The sequence below is a fragment of the Aquila chrysaetos genome, chromosome 1 (assembly GCF_900496995.4).
Source record: "Aquila chrysaetos chrysaetos chromosome 1, bAquChr1.4, whole genome shotgun sequence".
In the NCBI taxonomy this organism is placed as follows: Eukaryota; Metazoa; Chordata; class Aves; order Accipitriformes; family Accipitridae; genus Aquila; species Aquila chrysaetos.
Genome location: NC_044004.1, coordinates 84,239,099 through 84,266,296, shown reverse-complemented (window position 1 = coordinate 84,266,296; position 27,198 = coordinate 84,239,099). Strand labels below are relative to the sequence as shown.

The 27,198-nt window shown below is 39.9% G+C and overlaps 1 protein-coding gene across 17 annotated transcripts in view; it reads right to left on the bottom strand.

Moving 5' to 3' along the window:
• Positions 1–27,198, bottom strand: part of LOC115340186 (probable bifunctional methylenetetrahydrofolate dehydrogenase/cyclohydrolase 2) — a 62,064-nt gene that overhangs the window by 20,334 nt on the left and 14,532 nt on the right. For 10 of the 17 annotated variants that reach the window (XR_003922961.1, XR_003922980.1, XR_003922981.1 and 7 more), the window contains exons 4-7: positions 25,634–25,786; positions 24,754–24,861; positions 18,919–19,011; positions 12,399–12,524 (exon numbers count right to left, since the gene is read on the bottom strand). Coding sequence is in view for 13 of the 17 variants with exons in the window: in XM_030011354.2 (XP_029867214.1) it covers positions 12,399–12,524; positions 18,919–19,011; positions 24,754–24,861; positions 25,634–25,786 (480 nt within the window). In the remaining 4 variants the exon portion in view is untranslated. Of the gene's footprint in view, positions 1–2,203; positions 7,177–9,878; positions 11,199–12,398; positions 12,525–15,701; positions 15,801–18,918; positions 19,012–24,753; positions 24,862–25,633; positions 25,787–27,198 lie in introns of those variants that run through there. The other 7 variants (XM_041126575.1, XM_041126576.1, XR_003922984.1 and 4 more) reach the window with 6 other exon arrangements.

Below are 27,198 nucleotides of genomic sequence, written 5' to 3'. Positions count from 1 at the left end.
TTTAACACCTTCTCAACTCTTCTTTCCAGATGGCTCACTTGCTCTGCTTATCTGCGCTCCCGTGTTTTCTCTTGCACTTATATGCCATGAAGCGTCATCTGCTGTTCTCGCCAATCAAAAAAAGGTGCATCTGGCAACAACCTCAACCCCCGGGGCAACCACACATTTATTTAGGAAACTGCTATTATCTAGCAATGGGATCAGGTTTTCTTTTGAAACCTTGGTTTCCTATTACCTGTGGGCATAATTGTGCATGCAAAGATACAGTTTTCAAGAGAGACCTGGTATGTGCCAGAGCAGATCAACAAAATACAGCAAAACAGAGGTGAGCAAAATTAAAAATGACGTATTGTGAAAAACATGATCTTCCTTTCCCTCAGCAACGTAGGTCTTGTGTTACTTCCAGGAGGACAGTCAGCATTCAGGATGCTACTCTGGAGTTCAGGGTCCAGGGACCAGCCCCTGCTTTGCTTTGTGTTCCTTCCTTGGTCCTCCCTGTACCTCAGTTCCCTGCCATTCAGAAAGGGAACTGCAAGAACAGCTAGTGCCGAGATTAAGAAGTGATCAGACACAAAGATAATGGATGATGTTCTCCATCAGTGACTGCCAGCAAGAGGCCTTTGATCACAGGCTGTGGCGAGCCCAAGGGGCATGCTAATCACTTTTCATTCAGCCTCCCCATATGCACAACGCTCTGGAGCAAGGCAAGCCACCAGCACTGCGCAAGGCCTGAGATTGCTGGCTGGAGCTACACATGGCTGCGTGGGGCAGAAGTCGAAAGCTGGCAAAGCACAGGCGCCGAGAAAACACAGACTGAAAGAGCAAGTAAGCTGCTGCCTCCTACATTAGGCGATCCCTTCATTACTCCTGCCCCTATACTGTCATAAAAGCCCATCCCTACCTTTTCAAGAAGCGGGTATGCATCATGAGAACAATCGTACCTTTTACATAAAGCATTTGTAGGTCTCTGAGACATGCCTGCCATACACATTTCTTGCACTAACTCTCCACAGCCCCAAACGCTGCGCAACTTCCTTGGTCACAGGCAGCTTGGAACAAGTAGGACTGGTCCCTCTGAAGGGTACTTATGCAGCCAAACATACTAGAGCAGATCATCAGAAAGGCCCAGTTCAATAATGTACACACACATCAACAACCCGACTCTCACCGAAGGAGAGCTACACACTTCACCCCAGCAACCACCTTTGCTCTCTCAACTGTGAGCTCCAAGCAACAAAAACATTTCACAATTTTTGTATTTTAAAACCAAAAATCTTCTGATAAATGCTCTAATAACTCCAGACACCAAGTTCTCCATCTACTCTCCTCAGTGATCTGTAGGATTAAATCTAACCACTTCACATGTTAAGGGAAAAACACAAGCTAGTTATGCACATTTTAATTATGCGTTCTCCTGCTCATGGACTGCATTCCAGGAGGCTTTTCCCTTCCTTCGCTATCCTGAATTGCTGCATGCCTGCACGCTGATCGAGTGCAGCTTGCGCACTCCCTGGATCAACAGGAGTGTTTATGCCTACCCGGATAACCTCTGCTATCAACCCCGAGCAGGGCTACGTCTCATGAGCCTTGCTTTCAACACACATCTATACAATGGGAGCTTAATCCAGCTTGAATCCGAGAGGTGGCTTTGTCATTAGGCAATACGGCTGGGTGCGGTAGGCCTGTGGGAAGGCTTCAGTGGATAAGGCCATGCCTCTGTCCGCCACAGGGCGTTCATGCTTTGGCCAGACTTGACCAAGTCTGGCACACGAGCATGCTTTCTGGGTTGGTTAACTGGCCCTTCCCTCTGGATGCTCCTTCTGGATGTTCTCCCAGTGGAGAATACTCTCACAGATGTGTCTGGCAGCTCTGAAAATAGCATGCCGTTGAGCAAAACCTCGGTCTCACTGGCTTTGGTGTAATGCTAACCCATCCACCATAGGTGAAAAGAGAAAAAGCTTAAGAAGCACAATAAACTGTTTGTAGGACACGAAAGAGGCAGATTCACTCGAGCGACATAAGCAAAAAGCCATAAATTGTTATTCTGCCCAAAAAATGCAGATGATTATAGTTAAATCAAAGAACACAAACATGAATCTAGAACAGCAATGTGCACAGATGAAAAAAAAGTAATGAGTGAACATGCAAAAGATTTCCATTCACTCCACTTTCAACACACTGATAAAAAAAAACAACACGACCATCCCCAAAACTGTATTATAATTTTTCACCAAGACTAATATAACAGTGAACAAGTTTTATTCCACCTTCGTCAATGATAGCTTGATCAGTCTAAGTATTATCTCCATAGGCACCTTGACCCTCCTAACATTTATACTACCGCTTAAATTTAAGCAGATAATCAAGTGTCTGCACTATTGGCACTATATATTTCATAACGATTCTGTCAACCTCTTTTGAAACGGTGCATTAAACAAAACTCTCAGAAAGTCCATCACAAGAACAATCAGCATGGAGGTAATGCTCCATCTTGTTTCTTTTTTTACAGTAAGCACATTTTTTTGTTTAGCAGCAGTACTATTTAGCCACAATTTTTTTTTCTTCCCCTTTCAAGTTATCTGTAGTCTACTGGCAAACACCTAAGGCTCTTGATGAAAATAAATCAAAGTTATCCCAACTGAGAAAAAAACACGAAGATGAAAGTCCAAACTGGTTCCCACTGACTTCAGTGGGAATTGGGGTAGGCTCTTCATGTCAATAGTGCAAACACTCAGTTCAACGGGCATCTTAGCAGTAACTCCACTCCAACTTTTACATTGCACGAGACTATGCTAGATCCATCTTGGAACTACAATTTTTTGGAATACAAACATACTGATCTTATTATCCCATATAGTCCTCGCTAAGCAGCAAAACATTGTAGCTAAGGATTCACAGGGCTGAGCCTTACATCATGGAGTAAAAAAAACCCCTTCGTGCAGTTTCAGAAAATAAGAGAATAATTTAATGGCTTACAATTCCAACACAAATATTTCATCGAGGGTAAACTTTTGCTTTTCTCTCCCTCTTGTCTCCTCCCACCCCCCTGTTATACATAATGTACATACATAGTAGTTTTAACTACATTCTACCTCACTAAAGTCCGATCCAGCCCAGTCATCTAGGGTTTTTTTGTGGGATGAGCGTATTGTGCACCAAAACATTTTGTCAAACAAATCCAGACATGGAAAGAAAGTAATTCTGGCCTCAATTCTAGCTACTTGTTCACGCATACCTCTTGCGCATGTTCAAGGTCAGAATTTCACCAGTGTTCAAGTTTACTTCACTATTTTAAAACACATACCGAACATTTGCATTCATGTCAACATTGCTGCCTGGCAGCTGAAACAAAAATTTCAATCTTTCACTCCTTTAAGATTCAAGATTTCTGCTGCTATCTCCAAGTGTTTAAAAAAAAAAAAATATTTCAAGACTTCAAACTACACGCAGAATGCTTCATGACCTCAGAACCCAAACCATATTTTTAAAAGGTATCTAATGTGTTGAAACTTAGTTTTTATACTGGTTGATCAAAACTGAGGGTCCCAAGTGCTTAAAAGATCTCGGTGATTGCACCCCATCCCCAGATATGCAGGTATATTTGTAATTCATGCTTTGTTCTTCATTGTCACACACAGAACTGACCAACAACGTATCTGCATAGGCTGCATTCTCCAATTCATTTTTGCTCACGATGAGTCAGTGGGAGGTAACACAAAGTATTTTAACATTTTGTAAACCATCAGGTTTAGCATACTTTACATGAAAAAATAAATACAATGTAGAAATAAATATCTTTGTAGTAAAAAATAAATGTTTTGTGTATCAATAAATAGAACTTGGGTTCTTCTTCCAAGGTAGCCCACTTGCTCTAGTAAATGAGCTTTTTAGCAACTATGAGTGTGTTCTTCAGAAGCATTGCAACAGTCATAGGTCCTACCCCTCCTGGCACTGGAGTGATAAAGCCAGCCTTCTTCTTCACTTCTGAGAAAAAAAGAGAAAAAGGTATTGACTAAGAATGTTTCCAAAACGTTTTTTTTTTCCTTCCATTGCCCACATATGCCTAACTGGCAATGAGCATAAAGGACTGTGACTTGGCAAGCACTGGAGAACACAGGAAAAGTTAAGGCAGAAGTCTTATTACAGCCACGGCAGTGACAGAATACAGTCAGGACTAGGGCTGCAAGGTAGTTTTCTTCATCTGAATATTATTACCCAGGGGCTAGTTCTGGGACATGGTTTCACAACCTGTTTGAGCTGATCTACCTGCAGCAGGCTGCCCTTTCCTCATGGGAACACCACACACGGAGCCTGTGGTCAGACAGATGTACAGTTAATCTCGCCAAACCTTTTCAGTAAGGGGTAGTTGTTAACTGTTTGACCCAGCTGACCAGCTGGCCCAAGAACATCTGGGTGACACGAGGGCAGGATGACCCCAGGAAGGCAGCACCAACCCAGGAGGGCAGCACAAACTTGCATCACCCCCATCTACCAGCTGGGATACTGCACCTTCAATATCCAGGAGAGCTATGGAGGCTGGGGATCTCATTCTGTGGTTAAAGACAGGATGCCCCAAACTGCGTGCCTTCCTGAGGAGCAGCACGCAGAGCAGGAGTCTGCTGTAACTATCAAAATCGACAGCAGAGCACCAGCAACAGTTAAGTCACCTATTCAGCCTCTTTCCCCAACTCTGGTTTGCACCTTCTAACAATGACATACTACAATCACAAAAGGGAACTTAAAACTGCAGAAGGAAAAATTACATTTTCCTGGTTGATCTGGTTTTCTGCTTCACAATACGGACAAGGAACAAAAACGAGAATTGTCTTCAAGGAAAAATAGATTCCAGTGGCAAAATTCCCATTGTAACTTTAGCCATAAACACTCAGCTCCTCCAGACATGACTTTTTTTTCCTTTTTTTTTTTTTTTTTTTTTAAACCAGTGTTAGTAGGGTGCCTATACTGAACTAGGATCAGGAGGCGCAGATCTTGCCCAAGTCTCAAACAGAAAGAAAACTCTTACAGCTCAATTAGCTACAACCATGAACCACGTCAGACTATCCAAACTTAGTATACACCTTGAATGCCTGTGTTAAGAGGTAACTATGTATGGATTTTTTTTTTTTAAAGCATTTAAGCTAACACCTGTCAAGTTAACCTCTTTGTACGAGGAAATAATATAATGTAGCAATAAATCCTTATTTGATATTCTTATCTACCGTGCAAAATGCAATCAACTGGAATTGCAGGTTACTTGCAAAGGAATTATATGCAACTGACTGGGAATTCATCGCATGACAAACTGTAATGAGCAGTTATTTGCTAATAAAGGGTAGTCCAAATGGCATATTACTAACCTGATTACTACAGAGGTTTTTTTCTCAAGTGCCACCGTGAGAGGTTTTTTGTTTGTTAGTTTGGGGTTTTTTTGCTTGCTTAGAAATAATTTCTTGGAAACTCACACCCCACTTTTAAAAGCATTGTTTTTAAAAAGGCACACACGCATACACAGAAGAAAACTCAGCAAGCGTAACTCCGACACAAGCACATACATTTCCACTGAAGTCACTACAGAGGAGAATCTATACCTGGCTATGAGAAGAGATCAATGGATTGAAAACCAGGCACCTTGATTTTGGAACTAACAAGATAACTTGCTTCTGCTTTAAGTGTATTCATCTTGAACGTATGTAGTGCTTTAGTGTTGCGAATAACAAGGTCTCCCAAAAAGAAGTATTACAAGAGAATTTGAAGAGCTGGATATTCTTTTTTTTTGGATAGAGTACTTATTAGATTTTGCGGGGAGGTGTGTGGGGCGTAAATGAAATAAAAAAATTCCCTGTCTGAACTCCCCAAGGCAGGGACCTAACAAGAGCATTCGCAGAAGTTCATGGTAAATATCTCAATAAACTGAAAAAGAGAAGATTAAGCCTCATTGAGGACTGATGGTAATTACAACTGGGAGAGTTTTAATTACTCAGTTGACTGGTACCACCAGATATACTGTGAAAATATTTGGAAAGGTAAACAAATTGCAATGTGGTTTTTTTTACATGTAAATTGTAACAAATGAATTAAGATCTCATATGACAGTTATTCTTAATATTCTCAAACACAAATAATTTGTCTTTTTAATAGTTATACTATTTTGAACTACCTACCATTTGAGATTGGTGTTTACGGTTAATACAGTTAGCACGAATTCCCAGATTAATGTCATAATTATTGAAATGCACCCACATCTTAAGTAAACACTTCAGTAATTAACATAAAAATATTTTAGGCATTTTAAATTGAAAAAAGTTTGTTTCCATGGCAATGTTACATACCTCCTTTTGTGGTATTATTCAAACTACTCCTATCTTACTTACAAAGAGGTACAATCTACAACCGGACCATGCCTTACCCAAAGAAAGCCTTCTAATGAATATCATGTACAACATTCATTGCCTCTAGTGTTAGTAACCATACTCGGCAGTAAACACACAGTACACTGTTTTCACAAGTTGTTGGGGAATTTCTCTACCCATACTCTATCATTATGGAAATCCCTGTGGGTCAGTGTGGCAGATGACATATTTTGTATCAGTTAGCATAAAACCACCCGGATAGCTCATTCACAAAAGCTGATGCAGATTTTTAAAGGCACAACAGGTGTCTATGGCCGGGAAACTAACATCTGATAAGTTTCCATCTGTAAGAGTAAATACAGATACGGTGAATGCAATTTTCCAAGATAAATGCCAGCAACCAAAGGGGGAAAAATAACCTGGCCCTCAAAAACGTAAATAGGTTTTCCTTTCCTTGTGAAGTGTAGTAGGCCAAAGCACAGTTCCAAGACAGCACTTCAGTGTGACCGATTTCATGTTGGCAAGCAAGGTGCTGCACTGTCGGTTCCTTCAAGCGGTCTCGTTTCTGCTTCTCAGGAATACTGTAACTTTGTCCCTAGCTTTAACTCTGCTTTCTCAAGATGCATGCTGTTCTCCCAGGCATTTCTCTGCCAATCTGGAAAATGTTGGTACGCAAATTAGGTGCCTATGGGGGAGGAGCTGCTATTTTGCAGCTTCTGTAGAACCTTAAAATCTTCCTTTGATTCTTCAGAAGAAATGAAATGTAGATCGTTTCCTTGAAAAACAGGATCCGCTGCTTTGGAAACAGCCCTTCATTCCTAGGTTCCTTTAAAGCTAAGGACATCAGACACCTAATAGGGTTAATCACACAAACCAAGGGCAAGTCTCAACCTGAAGGCAGTTCTGGGTCTTGTGCATCTGCATTAAGTGATGCAGAGTAATTCCTGCCTAAGCACTGTTTCCACACAGCTTTATGAGTCCCTGTAAAGCTACTCTGGTTCACTGCATCCCTGCAGCACTGCATAAGTGCGAATCACGTGCTCAGCAATCACAGTAGATATCCCATGCTCTGCTCTACACATTCTGGGATTCTTCTCACTAAGCACTGTGGGATACCAACCAGCAAGCATCTACCCCATTTCTCATAGTTCCTTCTTTTTGTTGTTATCCCTGTTGCTCTTAGTGCAGCTATTTTAACAGCAATATAAAGGAAAACCAAGGAATTATGGCCCAGTACTGCAATTCTAATACTGCATACATCTTTTCTCATCCAGTACCTCTACAAGCCAAGCAACAGAGGCATCTTGGGCAGAAAAATCCACCATAAAATTACGCACAACAGCCTCTTTGCATTCAGCTAATTAGCACAGACAGGTGGCTGGGATATCGCTGTGGCCTTGGGATAATAAGCAGTGGCAGCAGCAATGCAAAATATCAAAGCCTACTTAACTTAGACCCCTGCACGACATACTCTTCTGCAGTGGAGCCCCTAGACTTGACCATGCAGCAGCTTACTGCCACCAGTTAGCACTCAGGCCGTCTGGCCTTCTGGCGGTCACAGCCTAATGCTAACATTCTTAATTACTTTTCGCACTAGTGGAACGTAACAACAGGCAACGCTTCCCCCAATTTTTGCAGAGCAGCAATACGGTGACAAGATTACACAGACTGGACTTTTATTAATTGCAAAATGAATGCCAGGTCTTCAAAATCAACTGAGAAATTAACTAACAAAAAAGCTATAGCAAAAGCAACTGGAACATCCACGTTCTATTTTCACGACCACTGTTTGGAAAAGCTGCACAGAGAGATAATTTGGAAAGGATTCAATAATCCGAAGCGAAGCCTACAGCCTGGAAGGTAACACAACAAACGCAAAGCGGCAGCAAACAACCGTCAGAAGTGACTGCTGTCACAAAGCCTGGCTTTCTTGCAAACTGTAGGTAAGATACAACTGCAGGTCCACCATTTCCCTTAAGTAATTGGATTTGAAGATTATCCTGGTAAATCTCTTGAACTACATGAACAAGTTTCAGGAAACCTGTCAGCTCGCCGGATTACTTTGTAGTCATTAGTCCTGTAGCTGATGAGGACAGGATACATTTTGCTGGCTTTTATTCAACTGACTCTTTCTTTTTGGTACACTTGGTCTATCCAGAATAGATATGTGAATTTGGTCCATTCTCCTCCCCCTTATTAGTATTCAACATACCACTTCACTGGTTTCCCTGCCTTCACTATATACAGTTAACCCTCATTCAAAGGAAATTCATAATATACACCCATCACCCTTCACCATATCGATCATTTGTTGAGGCACTCTTTTCTGCTATTCAGTACAGGGAACTCCTCGCTGCTCCTGGTGGCACCCGTTCTCCAGAATCTCTTTTACATTGCCTAGGCTGTGCAAAACAGATGAGTCAGGGGAACAATTCTCATTTATAAACCCCTCCACTGATATCGCAACTACATCACCTACAAAGGTCTTATATAAAGACTTTCTTTTCTATATAGGCATCCAATAAAGACTCAAAAACCAGCATTACCGTCTGCTTGTCGAAGATATGGGAGAAATCATAAAGAAATATAGGCAGCATTTAATGCAAATCCCACTTGAGTTCTGTACATTTTGGTTTCACGGGCACTTTCAGTTCTAGTTTCAAAGGTTAGCTACTACATTGCCGCGTTACTACCCTGCTCTACCAGTCACTCTTGGAAATGGTGCTCCACCCAAAAAAGCCGTTCCAGTTAAACGCTCTTTGTAAGTTGTTGCTTTAGTTCATGTTCCTGGTCCTTGTAGCCCTCCTCCCCCCTTAGCATTACTGCTGTGGCAACAAAAGCCCTATAGAACAGGGCCAAGTACACCCACATATGCATTACCCTGTTCATAGAAACATATCTGCCTTTCTGTGACTGAAACTTGCTGCTCAAAGTAACTAGAAAGGTGTTGGCAATAATCTCAGGATGCCACCACTTCTTCTCCTTCCTGTCACTTCACCCTTCCTCTTGTGGCCCCCAGAAGCTACAAAACGCGCCCTCCCTGGACCACATATTTTGGCAAATTCTTAACATAAACAGGGGTAACATAAACAGCACTGAATGTGCTGTGCTGGTTATATATGGAGAGATACACACGCAATTTAAGATATCCTACCAATATCAGGCTAGGCACCTCAGCACCTCGCAGTTGACCTCCACACGCATAATGTTTTCTTGTCTTGTTCTTTTAGATACCTTGGAACTGCACAGTAAACTACTCAGGACAAAAAAAACAAAAAAAAACAAAACAAAAAAAACAAAACAAACCCCCCTTTTTTTGATGTGGACACAGTTTGGAGTGTCAAAATAAAGAGGACATATGGGGATGGGGGAAATGACAAATACTGTTTAAAGACATTCTATAATGCAGCCTGGGATTTTTGCCCAAAATAAACAGTTAAGCCTGACAAGCACACAGGTACCCCGATGCCATCACTACCAAGGCAACCATTATAGCAGCTGTAATAGCGATATGCACAAGTCTGATACCATTAAATTTTTGTAAGTAAACGAAACAATCTTGTTGCTCCTCCTCTCATCTACTGGGGTTTAAAGAACAGCCAAAGGTGTTCCTTGCCTTGAGAGCGTGTACACACGTACACCAGCATATGCCAGTGGTCAGTCCTCAGCCCACTGTGGGAAGCACTGTCAAGGGCAAGGTCTCTGGCTGCAGGTGACTGCATGCAAGTCTGTTGCCTACAGCAGAAGTGGACATGACTCAAACAAATGCAGATTTCAGAACAGATTTCAAAACTTCAAAACTCATTTTTTGAGCAGCTATCAAATTATCTTGGCCTGTGGTAAGAATTTTTTTGTCCAGGTATTTCTTACACTGAATTTAATAATGAACGACATTAAAAAACACCAAAAAACAAAAAACCCAACCAAAAAACCAACACAAAACTGAAATGGCATCCTTGTGTTATTAAAGAGATAAAAATAAATTTTAGTGTCCAACCTAATCCCTAGAGACTAGAGGATGGCATCCAAGTATTGCTAGGGTATGACAACTGAATCAAAACAGTTTTCACCCATCTAATAAACTTAATTTCTAATACGGAAGATTTTTCAGCCAGATGACCTGGTGAAGTAAGCCATTTCCACCTGTTTCTTATAAATAAAATTTAACCTCTGATTGCCCAGTTAAATCTCTGCTCTCTCCACAGCTGTATTTTTCAACTTAAAGAAGTAGATGATGAGACAACAGATATTGGTGGGCTACATGATGTTAAACAGGTGCTGTATGTCATGCCAGCCATTCACGTACCTGGCCTTAATCTGCAAAAAATAATTCTCACTTAGGCTTACATATTAATTCAGTCAAGTGATCAAATGGAAGAAAAGGATAAAATGATTTGCTACATGAATATACTAGGTTGGTCCATTTCCTAACTGCCAAATCAAATACTTGACAAGGGTGATTTACTTTTTAGTATTTACAACTGTATACACTGGGATGTGTTTTTTTTGTTGTTAGAGGTTTAGTGAAACTTTCACCGATACCAATGAACCAACAACAATTTCCCTTTGGCAATGCACAGTGAAATGCTACTTGCAACTGCAGTGGCATAATCCAAGTTGAAGTTCCTCCCTCTTTTTTGGATCTTCCCTCCCCCCAGGTAAAATCCTGAGAACAACCCACAGCAGACATGACGAGACATATACATTGCATTGCTGAAACTCTGAATCATGGCCTTGCCATTGAATCTACACCTATATTATATTCAGAAGGTCTCACATTTAAAGAAAAACAAACAAAAAGGATACAATTTCATGTTTCTCAAAGTTATAGCTTTTTTCCTCCCATACCTGCTAAAGCAAACAAAAAACTGTGAAAATTCTCTGTACTTCAGTCCTGAAAACAGAAAATATAACCTTTTACTTGTGACAGTACAAGCAGAATAACAAAACAAAACAAAAACTTCAAGTTGTACTCTAAAACTATTTTTCTACTGGAGCTCTATGTACACAGAAAGTTATATATTTCCAAATGCATGCCGAGACAATCGCTTAGCTACACTCGTGCGGGTAATTTCATTGACTTTAACAGACTGGTATCATGTATGATGAGTAAAAGAAGCAGGAACTAAGGGAGTGATGTAATTACAAATACATACAGCTGGCTAGAAACTTTTTGAATATAATTAAGCTTTGAGACATTATGCCAGCCAAGATGTTAATAACCGTGAAAAAAAAAAACCTGTGGGCCTGTGGGTGATTTTCATACTTATCAAAATAAGGAACTGTTGAGAACCATTAATAATGTGGGTAAATGCTGTCTAAGCTTCCCACACTCAACTCTGCCAATAAGCTTTAATTTTCAACTGCAACAATCCTGCTATTCCAGTCTGAAGCTCCTCCAGAGCAGAGATATTTAATCAAGTTACATTGGAAACTTGCTCTGCAACACATTAAACATAAAAAGATCAATACGTAACACCAATTTTTTACCTGTTAGGCTTGCCTGGACCAAGATTTTCAACAGCTTAAGATAAACCCACATTAAACCTTAGCATAAAGGATACTTCTAAAGCAGAAGTTAGCATTTTCACATACAAGTGTAGAGTGAGAGCCTAAAAGGAGCCTTGAGAAGCTGTGGTATAATAATATTTGCTATGAACAGTGGGAGACCCTATACTTGTGAAAGAGCAGAAACTATTTTTATGGCTTACTCTTGAAACACTGCACAGATTCACAAAGGATTAAGGAAACCTGGAGACAAGCACCTTCTGCCACCACACTGCTATAAGACCTCATCTGCATCTCTTAAAGGTTGCTGGTATGTATAATTAAAAATAACACTTCCTCTCCTAAATAACATACCATTTCTTAAGAGCAGATATACGAACATATAGTTTGTTTTCTTTTTTTAAGTAAATCAATTAGAAAAAAATCCTGCAACTGTCATCTCATTTGAGACACTGGCTATTCCAAGTATTTATCACAAATAAATCCCACAAACTTCAATATATTTATCCAACAGGTTCGTATCAAGAGTGTTTCACTGACCTTCAAAGTCCACATCCCCAACTAATTTGGTCTTTCCTGTAAGAGGATCATGGATATGGTTGATGCCTACATCAATCACAGCTGCACCTTCTTTGACCATATCAGTTGTAATCAACTTTGGGATACCTGGAATCATCAAGATATATTCGATTAACATGGCCAGGTAGTCTTAGATCATCAAATTATATCATGGGGTGCGCATGCACGTGTACGTATGCACAAAAAGGAGGATAATTCTTTCACTTCAATTTTTCTTGATACATCACACACAGAAAACAATTATTCCTCAGTTTCACACAGTTTGTAATTATGAGAAGAAAAGGTGATATTTGGTCATTTTGACTAAATGTTTCCAGCTAAACCTGCGGTCACAAACATAGTCAACATGATCTCAATGAAGTAGTCACTGGTTTGTGGCAGCAAGTCCTTTTCATGGCATTTCCGAAAAAAAGCTGGACAATAAAGATGTTCTGCAAGCCACAAGAAACCGTTGGTATTGTCAGAGATCTGCTGATCCAGAAGTGTCGTCAACTGCTGAAGCAAGCCGTGTGTGTTACCTCCACAGCATTTCCTTTAATCTTCATTTTTTTAATATCTGTATTGGATTTGTGTTACTCTTGACTTCTGAGTTCCTGTATACTTTACTTGTTAGCTGCATGCCATTTCAAGCAGTTACTTAAATAATGAACATGAACTACATGAAATACCACTGATATAAAAAAACAATGCTAGCATGGTGAGAAAATCTCATCTATAGTACCATCTTATTTTTGACTCCTGTCATGTATAAGCAACAAATAAACAACAAGAAAAAAATAAAGTGGCCAGCTCAGATTTATCCATAATGAACAGCGTCAGCTCAATCTGTAGGAGAGAAGCAACTGCCTTTCAAGTAGAACTTTTTCCACCTGATCTTCTCCTAAGCGAGCAAGAAAAATGTACTGGAGGGAAAACCAGCTGGGTAATCATACCCAGGTAAGAGGCTCCAGTGGTACTTTATGAAAATGAAAGTGTGTGCAGAAGGAGTACCAAAGGGCCAGATGTTTGTTTATAATGTAAGTAATGCAATGGTAGAGAACATTTATTATTTAGTAGTGGTACAGGGTGCAGATGACAGAAGGCTGGAAAGAACTTTAAACAGGTCAGCTTAGATTTCAAGCACCACTGGAAAAAAGGAGCAAAGCATCAAAAATCATTGGTCATTTCAACGGAGGAAGGAAAGACACTCCATTCACATACAAATAATTACCCTTCACAAAGGCAAGACAGTAAACAACTGGTTAGGCAGTAGTTTTTAAAAAAAAAGAATTTGGGATTAGATGAACTTAACACAGACAGACACAATCATGCTACTGCAAGACACATGTAGAAGCCCTAATCTCTTCAACATATGACAGCAGCTGGGATACCATATTCTCCCTGTGAGTACTAGAATTCTCTTACCTGTCTCTTCACGTCTCTATAAAACACCAAGAACAACGGGAATTACGAGGAAACTTTGCAAAAAAATTAACCTTTTAGTTCTCATGACAGCCTTCAAGGATATTAAAAACTTTTGGCACAAGAAGAACAACTACACTTTTTTCCATGTCCATGATCACTGTGACACAAAATAATAGACTTAAGTTTGTTTCCCTTGCTGCACTCTCCAGAACTTTTTAACCACAAGAACAGAGGAACATTGAAGCAAGAAGCCTGAGGAGAGAATAAGGAGGTCTCTATCACTGGAGATTTGAAAAAGCAGATTGAACTAGTATGTACAAAATACCACTATTGGTGCACTAGTGTGGACTAGATGGGCCTTCAAAAGACCATTCTCGCCCTATTTTCCCACCATTTCCACACAGACATAGCAAAAGGGAACCGGGAAGACCTCCTACATTCAAATGTTACCGATGCACAGAAAACACTGCTCTGTCTCTTGTACTCCATAGATAATGAAGCCGTTGACATTTGGCAAACACATTTAACAAAATCTGTTCAAGGGAGGAGGATGCCAGCCTGAGAATGAATCTGGGAGAGATGAGGCTTTTCTATGTTAGTTTCTAGTACTACTACAGAAAAGAGAAAAAAAAAAAAACAAAAAAACAACCAAAAAACAAACCAACAGTTGTGCAATGGGATTGGTTTCGGTTCAAGAAACACACTCGACTAATAAGCAATTTTAACTGTGTTACTAGTAACCCCAGTGCATGACACTGACCTTTCACAGGGGAGCTTCTACAAAACACCATGGCCTGTTACTTATAGAAAACTGGGAGAACTCCCCGCCTGACCAAAGAGGGCCTGGCCTCAGCACTACACACCTTCATCATCTCTCCGCGGGCTACATCTGTGTAGCGTCTGGGGGTACGATTTCTTTGCCATTAAGAAACTCCAGCTAAAACACAGTGCTGAAACAAGCCGCCTCAGCTTTTTCATATGCACCCCATTTCTTCAGCACATGTAAATGTAAAGCACCTTGATATTCATCACAAAGGTGTTCAACAGTCAGGACCCAGAAAACCTAAAAGGTCACTTCAAGTTCCAGATGAAGAGCTGAGTCAATGGCTATATGTTTCCAGTCAGCACAGCTGAGCTATCTATATACATAGCAAGACACACCAAAACAGTTATTTAGATATTGAAACCACTTAAGTACAAAAACGACAACTAAATTATACAGAAAATGTGACCTGAGTCCTACCGAAGGGGGTGGCAAAACAGCATTTTCTAAGGCAGTGGTCCTGGACAGTAAAAGTCTTCCACTTTGTAAAGATCACTGCTGCATGGGATTTCAAATTGCAGGTACCACCACACATTTACTTTGAGGAGATCAATCTCATCTCGCTTCCCCATTGTGCTGAAGCTAGAAGTAAGACTCCTATGGCATGCCAACAGTTCCACTTAACGCACAGAAAAGACCTCCCTTCCAAGAACAGCTGTTCAGTAGGATCCCTCTTTGCAGAAAGCAGTTTTCATTACAGGAAAGGCTATCTTAGAACAAATATGCTAGCACTGTTTTACAAACAGCAGCATCATGTGTGACCGGACATCTGAAAGTTTACGCCTGGACAGTCACAACAAATGAAGCGTGTTCTCCAGTGTTAAGGCAAAGCAGTATCCGAGACCAAACTCACTGTATGCTATTGGAGAGCCAAGAGTATCAAGTCCTTACGCACCATCTGCATTAGCCTATCACACCTTAATTGCAGCGGTGAACTTCTTTTCTCTGTATTCACTTTAAATGACCTCCTAAATTTCTCTCCTACCATGCAACCGCCAACTTTAAAATCACAGTTCTCCTTGCTTCTTGAGCAATTCCGTCAGTTCCATGTTCTCTGAAGAATGCTCATCCTAGTAACAGAGTATCTCCAAAGGGGGAGTCTAAGCTCCCCTCTCCCCACCAAAGCAGCTTTCTCTCTAGTGGAAAGAAGAAATAACAGGAAAAAAACCAAATCCATATGGTTTGAGACTGTAGTTTTATTGGAGGCAAGCACTGGCATACAAGGGCTTTGGCTTCATTTAAAGCGCTGGATCACAGCCACTTAGTCATTTAGATACAGGCAATACAAGAACCTTCTTTGCTCTCCATTTCTCACTCCCCCATAGGACACAAGCTTGAAACTCTGCTTCTAATGTTGAGCAAGCCAAGACCTCAAATTCTTTCCTATGCCATTTGATAACATCTGGCTGCATCTACTTCATCACACTCTTACGCAATCAATTGCAAGCTGGCTGGTAATTGGATAATGCCTCAGCCTTATGGGGGTAAATGATCTATGTGTGATAGGGATGGAAGCATATTAACGGAAGCTGCACAGTTACACCCTTTGTAAAATGGTTTGATAATACGCCAAATACTTAATAGCAACAAATGAACTAACCCCCAAACCAAATGAGCAGATCTATTTACTTAAACCTACTTTACATACCAAGTAGGAAGAGATAAGCATTAGAGCAGCTATTCCTAAAATGCACTGACTGAAGAATGTGGGAAAACCTTTCATTGGTAGTTTTTGTAGAAAAAGCAATTCCTATACACGAGGACCACAGATCACATCCCGAGGGACGGCACAAACAGTCCCAGAAGGATTTCATCTCGCATTTGGCACCCCCGTTCCTTCTCCTCTTGACCCCTTCTCCAAACCTAGCAGACAGATGAGTCTTCTCTCTCAAGGCAGACTGGAAAGCCAAGACAGCAGAAGCAGCAGGTTGGCTAGTCAAAGACTGCCTACTGCCTCCATCATCGCCCTGGAAGTACTGCGGTGGCTATGCAAGCACCACAAGTAAAGCTGCACTTATTCTTCTACTGTGCGTCTGGGCTGATGGCAAAAAGAACAGACTCCACGGGATGTCTGTACAGGCAGAGATAGCGGGCAAAGATAGGAAAGGCTGCAGTGGCATAAGAAGTGCTGGGCATGCTTAGGAGGAAACATTATGCTTCAGCTAGAAATGCAAAAGCTGTGTGCTACTGAAAGAGTTTAGGAAGCTCCACCTGGAAGCAGAGAGACAGATTTTAGGGAGGGGTAGGCTGGACAAGAGCAGCGTTGTTGGAACTTATGATGCAAGGAGTTGGGAGGGAAATGGAGAGAAAGAATTAACAGCATGGGTAGTCGCAATCAAAGTAAGCAGGAAAACTGGGGTCCCAAGGCTGGGGGTGAAGGAGAGACAACATATGAAGATGGGTATTCTCAAACTCAAGAGTAAAAACAGAAGCACCTGAAGCATTACAAAAGCCATGAATGCAAGTGAACAGAAAACTCCTCAGACTCCTCTACCACATCAGAATGAACAAACTCACTGCAACAAGTCACCAAACTGGGAGCCAGAATGCAGATGGCTCTTCTGAAAGTATTACAAGGGAAGAGGAGAACGAGAATAGGAATCTTGCTCTTACATGCAGACACACACGAAAAGCTCTTTTCTATTTGTACATCTTGCACAGTGGCCTATGACAGAAGCTGTTTCTACCTGGCAGGGTAGAAGTTACCTTTTTTGCAACACTCACTGAACAGGTCACGCATTTCCACAGAACGCGTAATCCCAACGGTACAATGTGCGCAGATCTCAAGTAACAAGAGGAACCTTGGAGGGATTCCACCTTTCTTAAGTGTAATCTTCCCCAAAGCATCCACTGGGGCAGGGCTGCATACTGTTTGCACAATCTCGCCCTAGGTTTTTTCATCATTCCAAGTATATGTCATGTTGTGTAATGAGTGTTGTATCATGCTCTTGTTACAAATGACATGAGGAAAGTGATGTGAAGAACAAACAGCTGAATTGCTACTGAACCGTTTAACTACAAGCATAACTGATGACAAACTATGTTCAGCATAAAAATCAGAAGCGATGATTAAATTGGAAGCAGTGAATTTGGATGAAAAGTTACTAGTTTATTTCCAGTTAGCACAGACATTATTATCTTTCATTCACAGTGCGTGAATTCTGGTCAGGCCCACAGTTGAGTAATCACATGTGAGACAACTGAGCTGGTTCTTGTTCCTGACCTGGCATGAGAAAGAGATAGTGCAGTTAAGCCCTGAAGCAAAGGACATCTCACTTAAACAGGAAGTGTTGAGCTTTAGACAGGTACTTATCTGTCTTCATCTAGAAAATAAGCAAGCAAGACTTTGGTCTTTAGGATGATGAGGAGGGAGGAAGGGAGCAGAAAAGAGGAAAGACACAATCCTCTTGTAGTCCTCCAAAATGGTACGAGAGAAGGAGGATATCCTGAGCTATGAAGGGACACAGAACTTCACCAAGGTTTTTAGTAAGTTGCATTATTTGGTTTTGGTATTTTCAAATTAATTTGTATTTCTATTTATAGTACCCATAAACAAAAAACAGACGTTGCTCAGAAGCAGAGTTCTGCTTGTTGCTTTTTCTAGACTAGACAAACTGCAAGTATTTCACTCTACATTGCTTTAAGAATATAGACGCTGATCTTTCAGACCCCTTCCTCTAGGCAATTACCATTATCTTCCTCTTTACATGATAGCTGTAAAAGAAAAAAAACAAAACAAAACACAAAACTTCAGCCATTAATAACATCTGTTACCAAAACTACCAGTTAATTTGGCAAGGTTGCCCTTAATTCTAACAGCAAGGGAATGATACCATTGTTTTATGAATGCAGCCTCCAGCTGATTTAGAGAAACCCTCCTGTCAAAATTTAAATGACTCACAATTTTTGCACTGCACAGAGAATGTTTTAATTTACATAATTATACCTGTATAAACTATGCACTGACTAGTTCCCAATCTCGAGTTCACTCTAATGTCTCCCTAAGGGAAAGGTGTCACATGTGACGAGAAACAGTTTATGAGTCTGCAAATGTGAAGGGCAAGAACAAAGAGCCAAATCACTTGCCCTTCTTAAAACAAGAAATCCTACTAACTGCAACACCCTCAGCAAGCATGAGCACCAATTATTTGGTGAAACGTGAAATAGCTAGCAGTACCACCAAACACAGACACCAAAGTCTACTTTTTAGGTTTTAAACATTGTGATTGGAATATTAACAACAACTAGTATTACCTGCAGCTACTATTACAATGTCAGCGAGTTGCGTATGGATCTTGAGCTGCTCTTTCGGTGTGTATCTGTGAGTAATGGTCACAGTAGCATCACCTGAAATGTAAGAGATTATCAATTAATTGTCACATATAAAATGCCTGTATAGAATTTACTTTCAGGTGCAAATGACTTTGGTACATTAACAACAGTACAGATGATCACCAGATTTGTCTTGGGATGCATCATTTATTTCAGCATAGGTAGAACGCTCACAACACTTGCTGTTCACACATATAAAAAACATTTATTCTTAAAAATTCTCACAGGATAATTTCATTTATACACTGTGGACTAACTTATTCCTTCATCAGCTTCATTATGTTTAGTGGAATTACACAGAGCAAACCCAGCATGGAATCCAGCGTCCACCTTATTAAGCACAATTTGTATAGTGTGCCATAAGACTCAGCTGTTTGTCACAAACTAAAGCGTCGAGTACAAGATCACCACATTTGGATCTCTGTCCTCAACCACATTTGTCATTCATCTGTCCTGAAGGTCTCTAGATCCTTCCTTAGACGTTTTGTTGTGTAACAGGAAGGAAGACCAGAGTCTTCCCTGTACCTGTGACATAACTTTGTAACAGCATTTCCCTCGAGTCAAAGTTTAGTCTTTGGCCCACGTTTTTGACAGATTTTGAGTGCTCAAGGAATAATTGGTAATTCAAGTTCAGTGAAGTGGCACTATTTCTTACTGATATTCCCTCTCTCAAGAATTAACACCGCTGATAATCCAGCCAACAACAGGAGATGACAAGCGAGGCTCTTGTCTTTGTAGGGCCTGATTGCGTAGGGAATGAGTCTAGTAGCTACGACTACAAGGACACTCCCGGGCCAAGGGTCTTAGCTTAGAAACCCTGCAGACCAATAACTGCATGCAAGGGTCAGACAGCAAAATCCCTCTTTTGACTGGAACGCTACAAGATTTCAAAGAGAGGCATTCTTGAACATACATGTGGAACAGAATCAACAGCAGCATTAATATTTATAAAATTCCAATTGGATGGATCTGTGAAGGCTTATCACCATGACCACTTAAGGAATCAATACATCCATTGCATATATTTTTCCACACACTCAAAGCATTCTAAGTCATCGCTTTGATGTAGCCCAAATGCAGCGACAGGAATGGAAAAGACTGGACAAAGAGGTGCTCAGATTTTTGCAGGTGTCTTGCCATCTCTTGTATCTCCTGATAAAACAAAAACAGCTGAACCCTTACTTCACACCAGAGTAGGAAGCGTTTGAAGTTATCACAAATATAAGCACATACCCTTTTGGGTAAACTCAAAAGATCTGGGGCCTGCTCCTGCATGTATCCACATTTCTTGGCAAGAAGCTACAAATAAACCCTCCTAGTAAGACATGAAAAACCTTCTGCTGTTTGATGGAGATACCGAGGAGACACCACTACACACAGAACAAACTGTCATGGGGATAGGGACTGAAGTGTCATACTGCACCCAACAGCAAGCGACGTGATCCCTCAAGGACTGCCCAAGAAAACAGCAAAGGTTAACAGCTATCAGAGGAGACTCCTCCCAACACTCTCCCTGTCAACTATTCGTACTGCACAGTGTTCAGGTGTTACAATCCCCCATCTCCACCTTCCACTCATCGCAGACTCCCAAGCCACATGATTAATCATTAAACTAAAAGTTTTCGCCATCTTAGACATTACCACCACATCTGCTTCCTCTGGAATGTGTCTGACTGATCTAATCTGTGTCTCTCATCTCATTAACTCTCTTCCTCAAGCATCTCATCTTCAGGCTGTCTGTGCTCTGACTTCTCTGCTCCTTCCCCTCATCTTTGATCCCTCTTCTCCTTCAATCTCTATAGCATATATCACCTCCTCAAAGAGAAGGAGATGAAGACATTTTGAGATAATGAGAACAGAAAAGTACAGATGTGCATAAGCAATTCCAGAAGGGGAATTGCCAGAAGTTAAAGTCTCTCACCAACTTTTTGTAACTTACCGTGCATTTAACTGCATCAAGAGCTTAGACAGGTAATTGTCTTAAAAACATCCCCGCAGTAACCCTTCTTGTGATAGAAACATCCCAGCCAGTACATAAAGCCTGCATGTCAAAATTCCTGCAGCTTTCTTCCTTGAATACCTTTGGGATAATGAAATAACAACTCATACAGACAAAACAATTGGAACAGGACCGAAGTATTACTCATTGATACTCCTCATTTTGCCAGTCTAAAGCAGCATGTCTCCAGCTGCTGATCCATTTGTACGTAGGCCACACATATACTCTTTTGAGTGAGCAGCATACAGGCTGTGTAGATGGTTAGAGATTTCCTTCTTTGGAGGCCTCATTCTCCAAACATATTAACAGCAAATCACTTTTCTCCCTGCAGAAGAACCATGCCTATTCTTTGATGTGACACACTTTCCTCTTCTTGGCTAATGCTCTATCAATCACACTAAAACTTAGGGATTCTCTGAAGGGTCACCCTCCACACATGAAAGGCAAATAGACTTATCACAGGATTCTGGAAAGACAGGCTTGAATAAAATAGCGGAGTCTTCTGATACCTATTTTAAGCAAAAGAAAAAGCATGTCTTGCCCAAAACCACAATAATAACTTCAAAAATTATATACATAATGAAGTTCTTTTGGCTTCTTAACCTGTACTCAGCAGAGAGGCTGAGAAAAACCCATGGATAAAATCGAAAGTTACAAATATTCACACCTTGTGAGAAATAAAATCAGTGCTATTTTCCCATCAGGATTTTAGTGAGGAACGTGTCTGTAGTCAGCTCCTAAAACCACGTAATTTCTTTCACTACCAAAAAGGAAAGGAGAAGAAAGAAGGGGGAAAAAAAAAAAAAAAAGGAAAAAAGGAAAAAAAAAAGCCCTTCAGAATAGCAATCCAGAAGCTTACAGACACCTCAGAAAGGGTAGGTTTTCCACTTATTTGTGATCATGCCAAAACAGAAAATAAACAACTATTTTTACACTGCTACTTATGCTGAAAGAGGAGGAATATATACTCAGCAATTAAGATTTTAAGATTCTGCATGATACTGCTGAGTCAATTCACTAGCTTATAAAGTAGAGATAGTCTCTTGACCTGCCTACACAAAACACAACTTGTTTTTGTAAGGGTTCAGATAGTTTTCCTATCTGATCAGATATTGCCACCTGCAGGACATTACAATTTCTACATACAAAACATTACAGATGAAGACATACCCCAGCTCTTCAGTTTTGTTCATAATCTGAAAAAAACCCCTAAAACCTACAACAAAAACAAAGAAAAATGATAGTATCACACACACACTTTGCATCACTTCTCAATAAAAATTATTTAATCAAATCAGCCCAATTGCTAATAAAACCCTGTCCTGACTGATACAACATGAGAAAGTTCTTTTTCAGCACTTAACTCTAAGTCTTGTCTGGTCCCCGTCCTCCCGAATGAAAAAAAACATAGAAGAATAAAAAAAGCTTCCAATTCATTTGTATTAACAGGTTAAAACTGTTCTAAACACGTACTTAAGAAGAAAGCCTGCCTTTGTTTGGGAAAAAAATAAAATTAGCAACTCCGACTTGCGAGAGATTTTCAACTCCAAAACACACTTCACCTGGAAACTTAACACACTTGCTAAAGCTACCTCATCTTGTATCCCGACAGATGTGTCTGATCCTAAGGCACAAATTTTGCCCTGCTACTAGCTGCTAAGAAAACAGGTGGAAAGGATTATTCCATTCAAGCTATTATTTTTGTTATATTTACATTTCCCATCTTTCTTTTAGCTCCACTTCCTTGATCTCATTATACTTTAGCTCTATGCATTCTCTTTCACTGTCTATCTCAACTGCCTTCAGTTTCTTCTCTGTCACAATACATCCAGAAATTCTGATAGCCGTTGAGGTAAAGCTGAAACCACCGCCTAGCCCACCTTCCCTTCCACATGCCAAGCAGGCTGGCCTCTTTTTGCTCACAGCAGAAGCAGAGAGGAAAGCTAACTGCAGAAGACCAACCACATCTTCAAGGACAGCCCAATCTGTGAGTCAAAAATGAAAACTATACTAGACTACCCCAACTGCAGAAGTCTTTATCACCATGTACATGACAAATACATACTTAATGTTAATTTATTGTGAAAGAAGTACAAGTGTTCTTTTGTTTTCTCATTGCCAGCTGCTTTATACTGTATATTACCACTTGGCAGGCTAGAAACAAGAAAAACTACCTTAAAAATAAATCCATTTCTTTGGAAGAAGCAAAGATACCGTCAATGAGTTAACTTTGTACATCTAGATTCCAGTGTCACTGTCAGTAAAGGAATATCCGCATGTTTTTCTGTCCCTACATAGAATACCTGACATACACAGCATCAACAGCAATGCCAGTAAATAGGAGTGCCAGTGAAGTAATGTGTAATATGGAATCAGAACATAGGAGGATGACCGTGAAGCACAACAAACTTCGTTCGTAGGCCAACAAACTCATGGACTAGCCCACCAAAACAAGTCATACTACCAGGCAGTCAAATAAGTACTACAAACCCAAGATGCAAGTGAACAAAACTGAGCCACGGATCCACCTAACTCAAAAGCTGAAAGCTGCAAAACAGTATTTAGTTACAGCTAAAAAAACATCCATGCAACTACTATGGGTTTTGTAACAAGCTGCTGAAAGAATCATGGGTCACCAAGTGTCCTCATTTTCAGCTGAGAAACATGCAAGTAGTATGAAACATAACTCCGTGTTGTATAAAGCCTATTTCAAACACCAAACTGCAGTGCCAGTAATATATATAACCCGATATTTGCAGCAAATGGTAAAAATGCTACTAAATTTCATGGGAATAGGAATGAGACCAGAACTATGCGCTGATGGTAATTACAATTCAAACACTGAGAGAAGTTTCAAATAGCAACTTTCCCACAGAGGCTGAATGGAAAAACCAACTCTATGATTAGTAAGAAGCTTTAAGTGTTTTATTATATTAATAACAGATTTCACTCCACTCCTATTAAATATGCCTGGGATTAAACATTCATGTTTACCTCATTTGCGCACACCACCTTGGCAGTTTCTAACATCAAAATGAAGTTGCAAAAGGACAGTATTCTGTTTAAATTATATTTGTTTTTCTTTCTACAGCACAATTATAGCAGCATATGCATGCTTCTGTAATTAGAATTACTTAAAAATATTTCCATTACAACCCCCAATTTCCAGGGGGATATAAACTGCACTGCAGAAAAATCCCCCAGGCCAACAGGTAATATCGTAGAGCTTACACTGAAAAGTTACTTTGTTGGTCATTTGGATATTTTCATAATCACCACCTAACTAACATAGCACAACACAGGAATCATGTCATGTTTTAAAAATATATATGCATATTTGTACATGTGTATACATTACGTGTGTGTGCGTGCACATGTATGAAAAACTTGAAATTAACATTACATCAGGATGAGGATACGGCATACAGCTATATTACTTTGTATAAACATCACATGAACCTCTGCGGCTCTTTAAGGTCACACCATCAAGTATTATCCTCAACTTTCCGTGCTAACCATGTTTAAGCAGTAGCTGTTTCAAATGGAGGACAAAATGCTGACATAACACCAGATAAAAGTCAAGTCCAGAAAGTTTCCCCTGAGAATACATCAGGAAATATATTAGCAAATTTATTTCCTTGCTCTGGCTGCACATATTGAGCAAGACACAAGAGCTTTCTTTTTATCTGAATCCTCTAGTCAGCTTTATATTAATGATTTCACAAATGGAAACATTAAAACAACATTCATGGACTTACCTCCAGGCCTTTCATGCTCTCCATCAGTATGTAAAAGCATTGAAATAGGCATTCCAACATTCTTAGATCTTCCTGCTACAACAACATTTTTTCCAAATGTTTGTATTCCTTACAGAAAAAAAAAGGAAAAAAAAAAACCCACTATCAAAAAGAAATTGTATTCCACTGTTTTGATATACCTAAACCCTTCTCCTCAATCCCCAAGATGTAATTATTTGCTGTTGTGGACTGCTGACATCAACATGACTTGAAAATCCACAAGGCTGAACTTGAGGGATGAATCCACAAAACAACTTTCAGCTTTCACCTTAAGAGAATCAAAACTGGCAACTTATTCAGGTTACCTGAATCACCCTTTGGAGGGACTTAATTTCTCTTCTCTGACCACAAAGGGAAATGGAAGCTCTTATGTCTACCAATAAGAACATGTATATTATACTTATAAAATGACAACTATTGAACACGTATGCATTCTTTTCCCCATCTAATAATGAATGCAATGTTCCCCATTTTGTTCTTGTTTCCTCCCCTTCCCCCACAAGAACTTACGCATTCAAATCTTCTATTTGATAAATAATCAGGAAGTCAGCAATACCACAGAAAGTTCCTTGCAACATTATAAAATGCCTAAAATAAGTTAACAAAGTGTTTCACTAAGTATTCTACATGGACTACTGTCTAGACTTAATTAATAGTTATGCTGCTGGCAAAAGATCTCATCTATTTGGCACCTCCTTATTATTTAGATTAATCTTCTAAATGTTTGTTCTTCAATCAGCCCAATACATTTAGATAACCTGCACCTTTTAACTCACACCTGACTTAATCTTTCGTTCGTCTTCAGAGATAAAAAGAGTTTCAAGACAGTTCAGTTTCTTACCTGTCCGTTTTATAATTTCCCACACGGCAGCAGCAGTGGCAGGTATTATAGAAGGCTGATCAAGACACAGGCGTCCAATATTCATAACATGAAATCCATCCACATCCTTTTCAGGTGCGATAGCGTTACAAACTGTTCGTTCATCTATGTGATCTAGAAAACACATTGCTTTCAAATTACAGTTCTTCCGCTTGTCAGGTGTCATCAATACTATCTGAATAATTACACAGAGAAACACACAAGTTTGGTCTACCTAGGGTAATTATTATTATTCATTATGAATAAACTACACTCCCCCTCTATAGACAACAGTTACAATTTCACCTTTTAAAGTCATCTACCGAAAATTAGATGATTCATTTTGTGACACTGCTAATACAACAGATTCAGTCAAAATATGAGAGGCCGATACTCAGATGAGAATGACGACTTAGTAACTATAAAAATAAATGTTTAAGCAAGACACTTCAGAGTCACATCTGCATTCTGGAAGCGTTAATTATCAAGTGGCTCAAAAAAAAAAAAAAATCATAGGAGAAAAGTTATTGTGCACATTACCCATCTCTCAGATCACAAAGGATACACGACCTAAGTTTTAAACAAATGTACAGAAACCCTAAGCTGAAATAACTTTGCAGGTCTAGCTTTCATTTTCCATTTTACACCACCACAACTGGTTTTAGTGATTTGCTAATCATTAAGACCAAAACATAGCCTACTTCACTGGAAAACTGTGAGAACGCATAAAATTGTTTAATATTGATGAGCTCAAAACACTAAGTATGGCTTAAATGAAGATACCTGCACATAATTTACTGTTCTTATCTATTCATAATGAACATTTTCCATATGCACTATTGATATAGGATAGGTCTGCAACTGCTTAAAGTTTACACTGCATAAACATTGGTACTGATTATGAAAAAAAATATGCGTTAGCCAGTCCTACCTCTGCAGAGTTACAAACCCAGGTATAAAGCTTGCATACGTAAAGACACTCCAGAGGAACAGCTCTGCAAAACGTCCCCATACTGATCCAGAAAGCAAACTTTGTTTAATAAGTGTATTTACCCAGCGGTACCTCAGTCACAATTTTAGAATCATAGAATAGTTTGGGTTAAAAGGGACCTTTAAAGGTCATCTAGTCCAACCGCCCTGCAACGAGCAGGGACATTTTAGTCTATTGCTTCACTGTTTAATAACGTCCCACACTGCTTCCAGGATTACTCTTCCAGCTTTACTTCCATCTCAGAACAATTTTTTTTTTGCATCTTTTCTATAAAGATACAATGCCCACTCTAGACTAGATTCCTAACAGAACTCTGCGATTGTGAGGCAAAATATCCCCATGTCCAATTTGGGGAGCGTAATGGGATGTTTAAAAAAGCCAAATAAAGGGAAATGAGTGTAGAATACAAAATTCAGACATTCCCAACAAAACTATTTTATAGACATATATAGGATGTTTGAATTCAGTAGTCAACTAGCTCTAATTAGGTATTTTGTGATTTTGCATTTGAAGGAGCCAGCTAATTATAAGATATCATGAATGTTATAAAACTTAA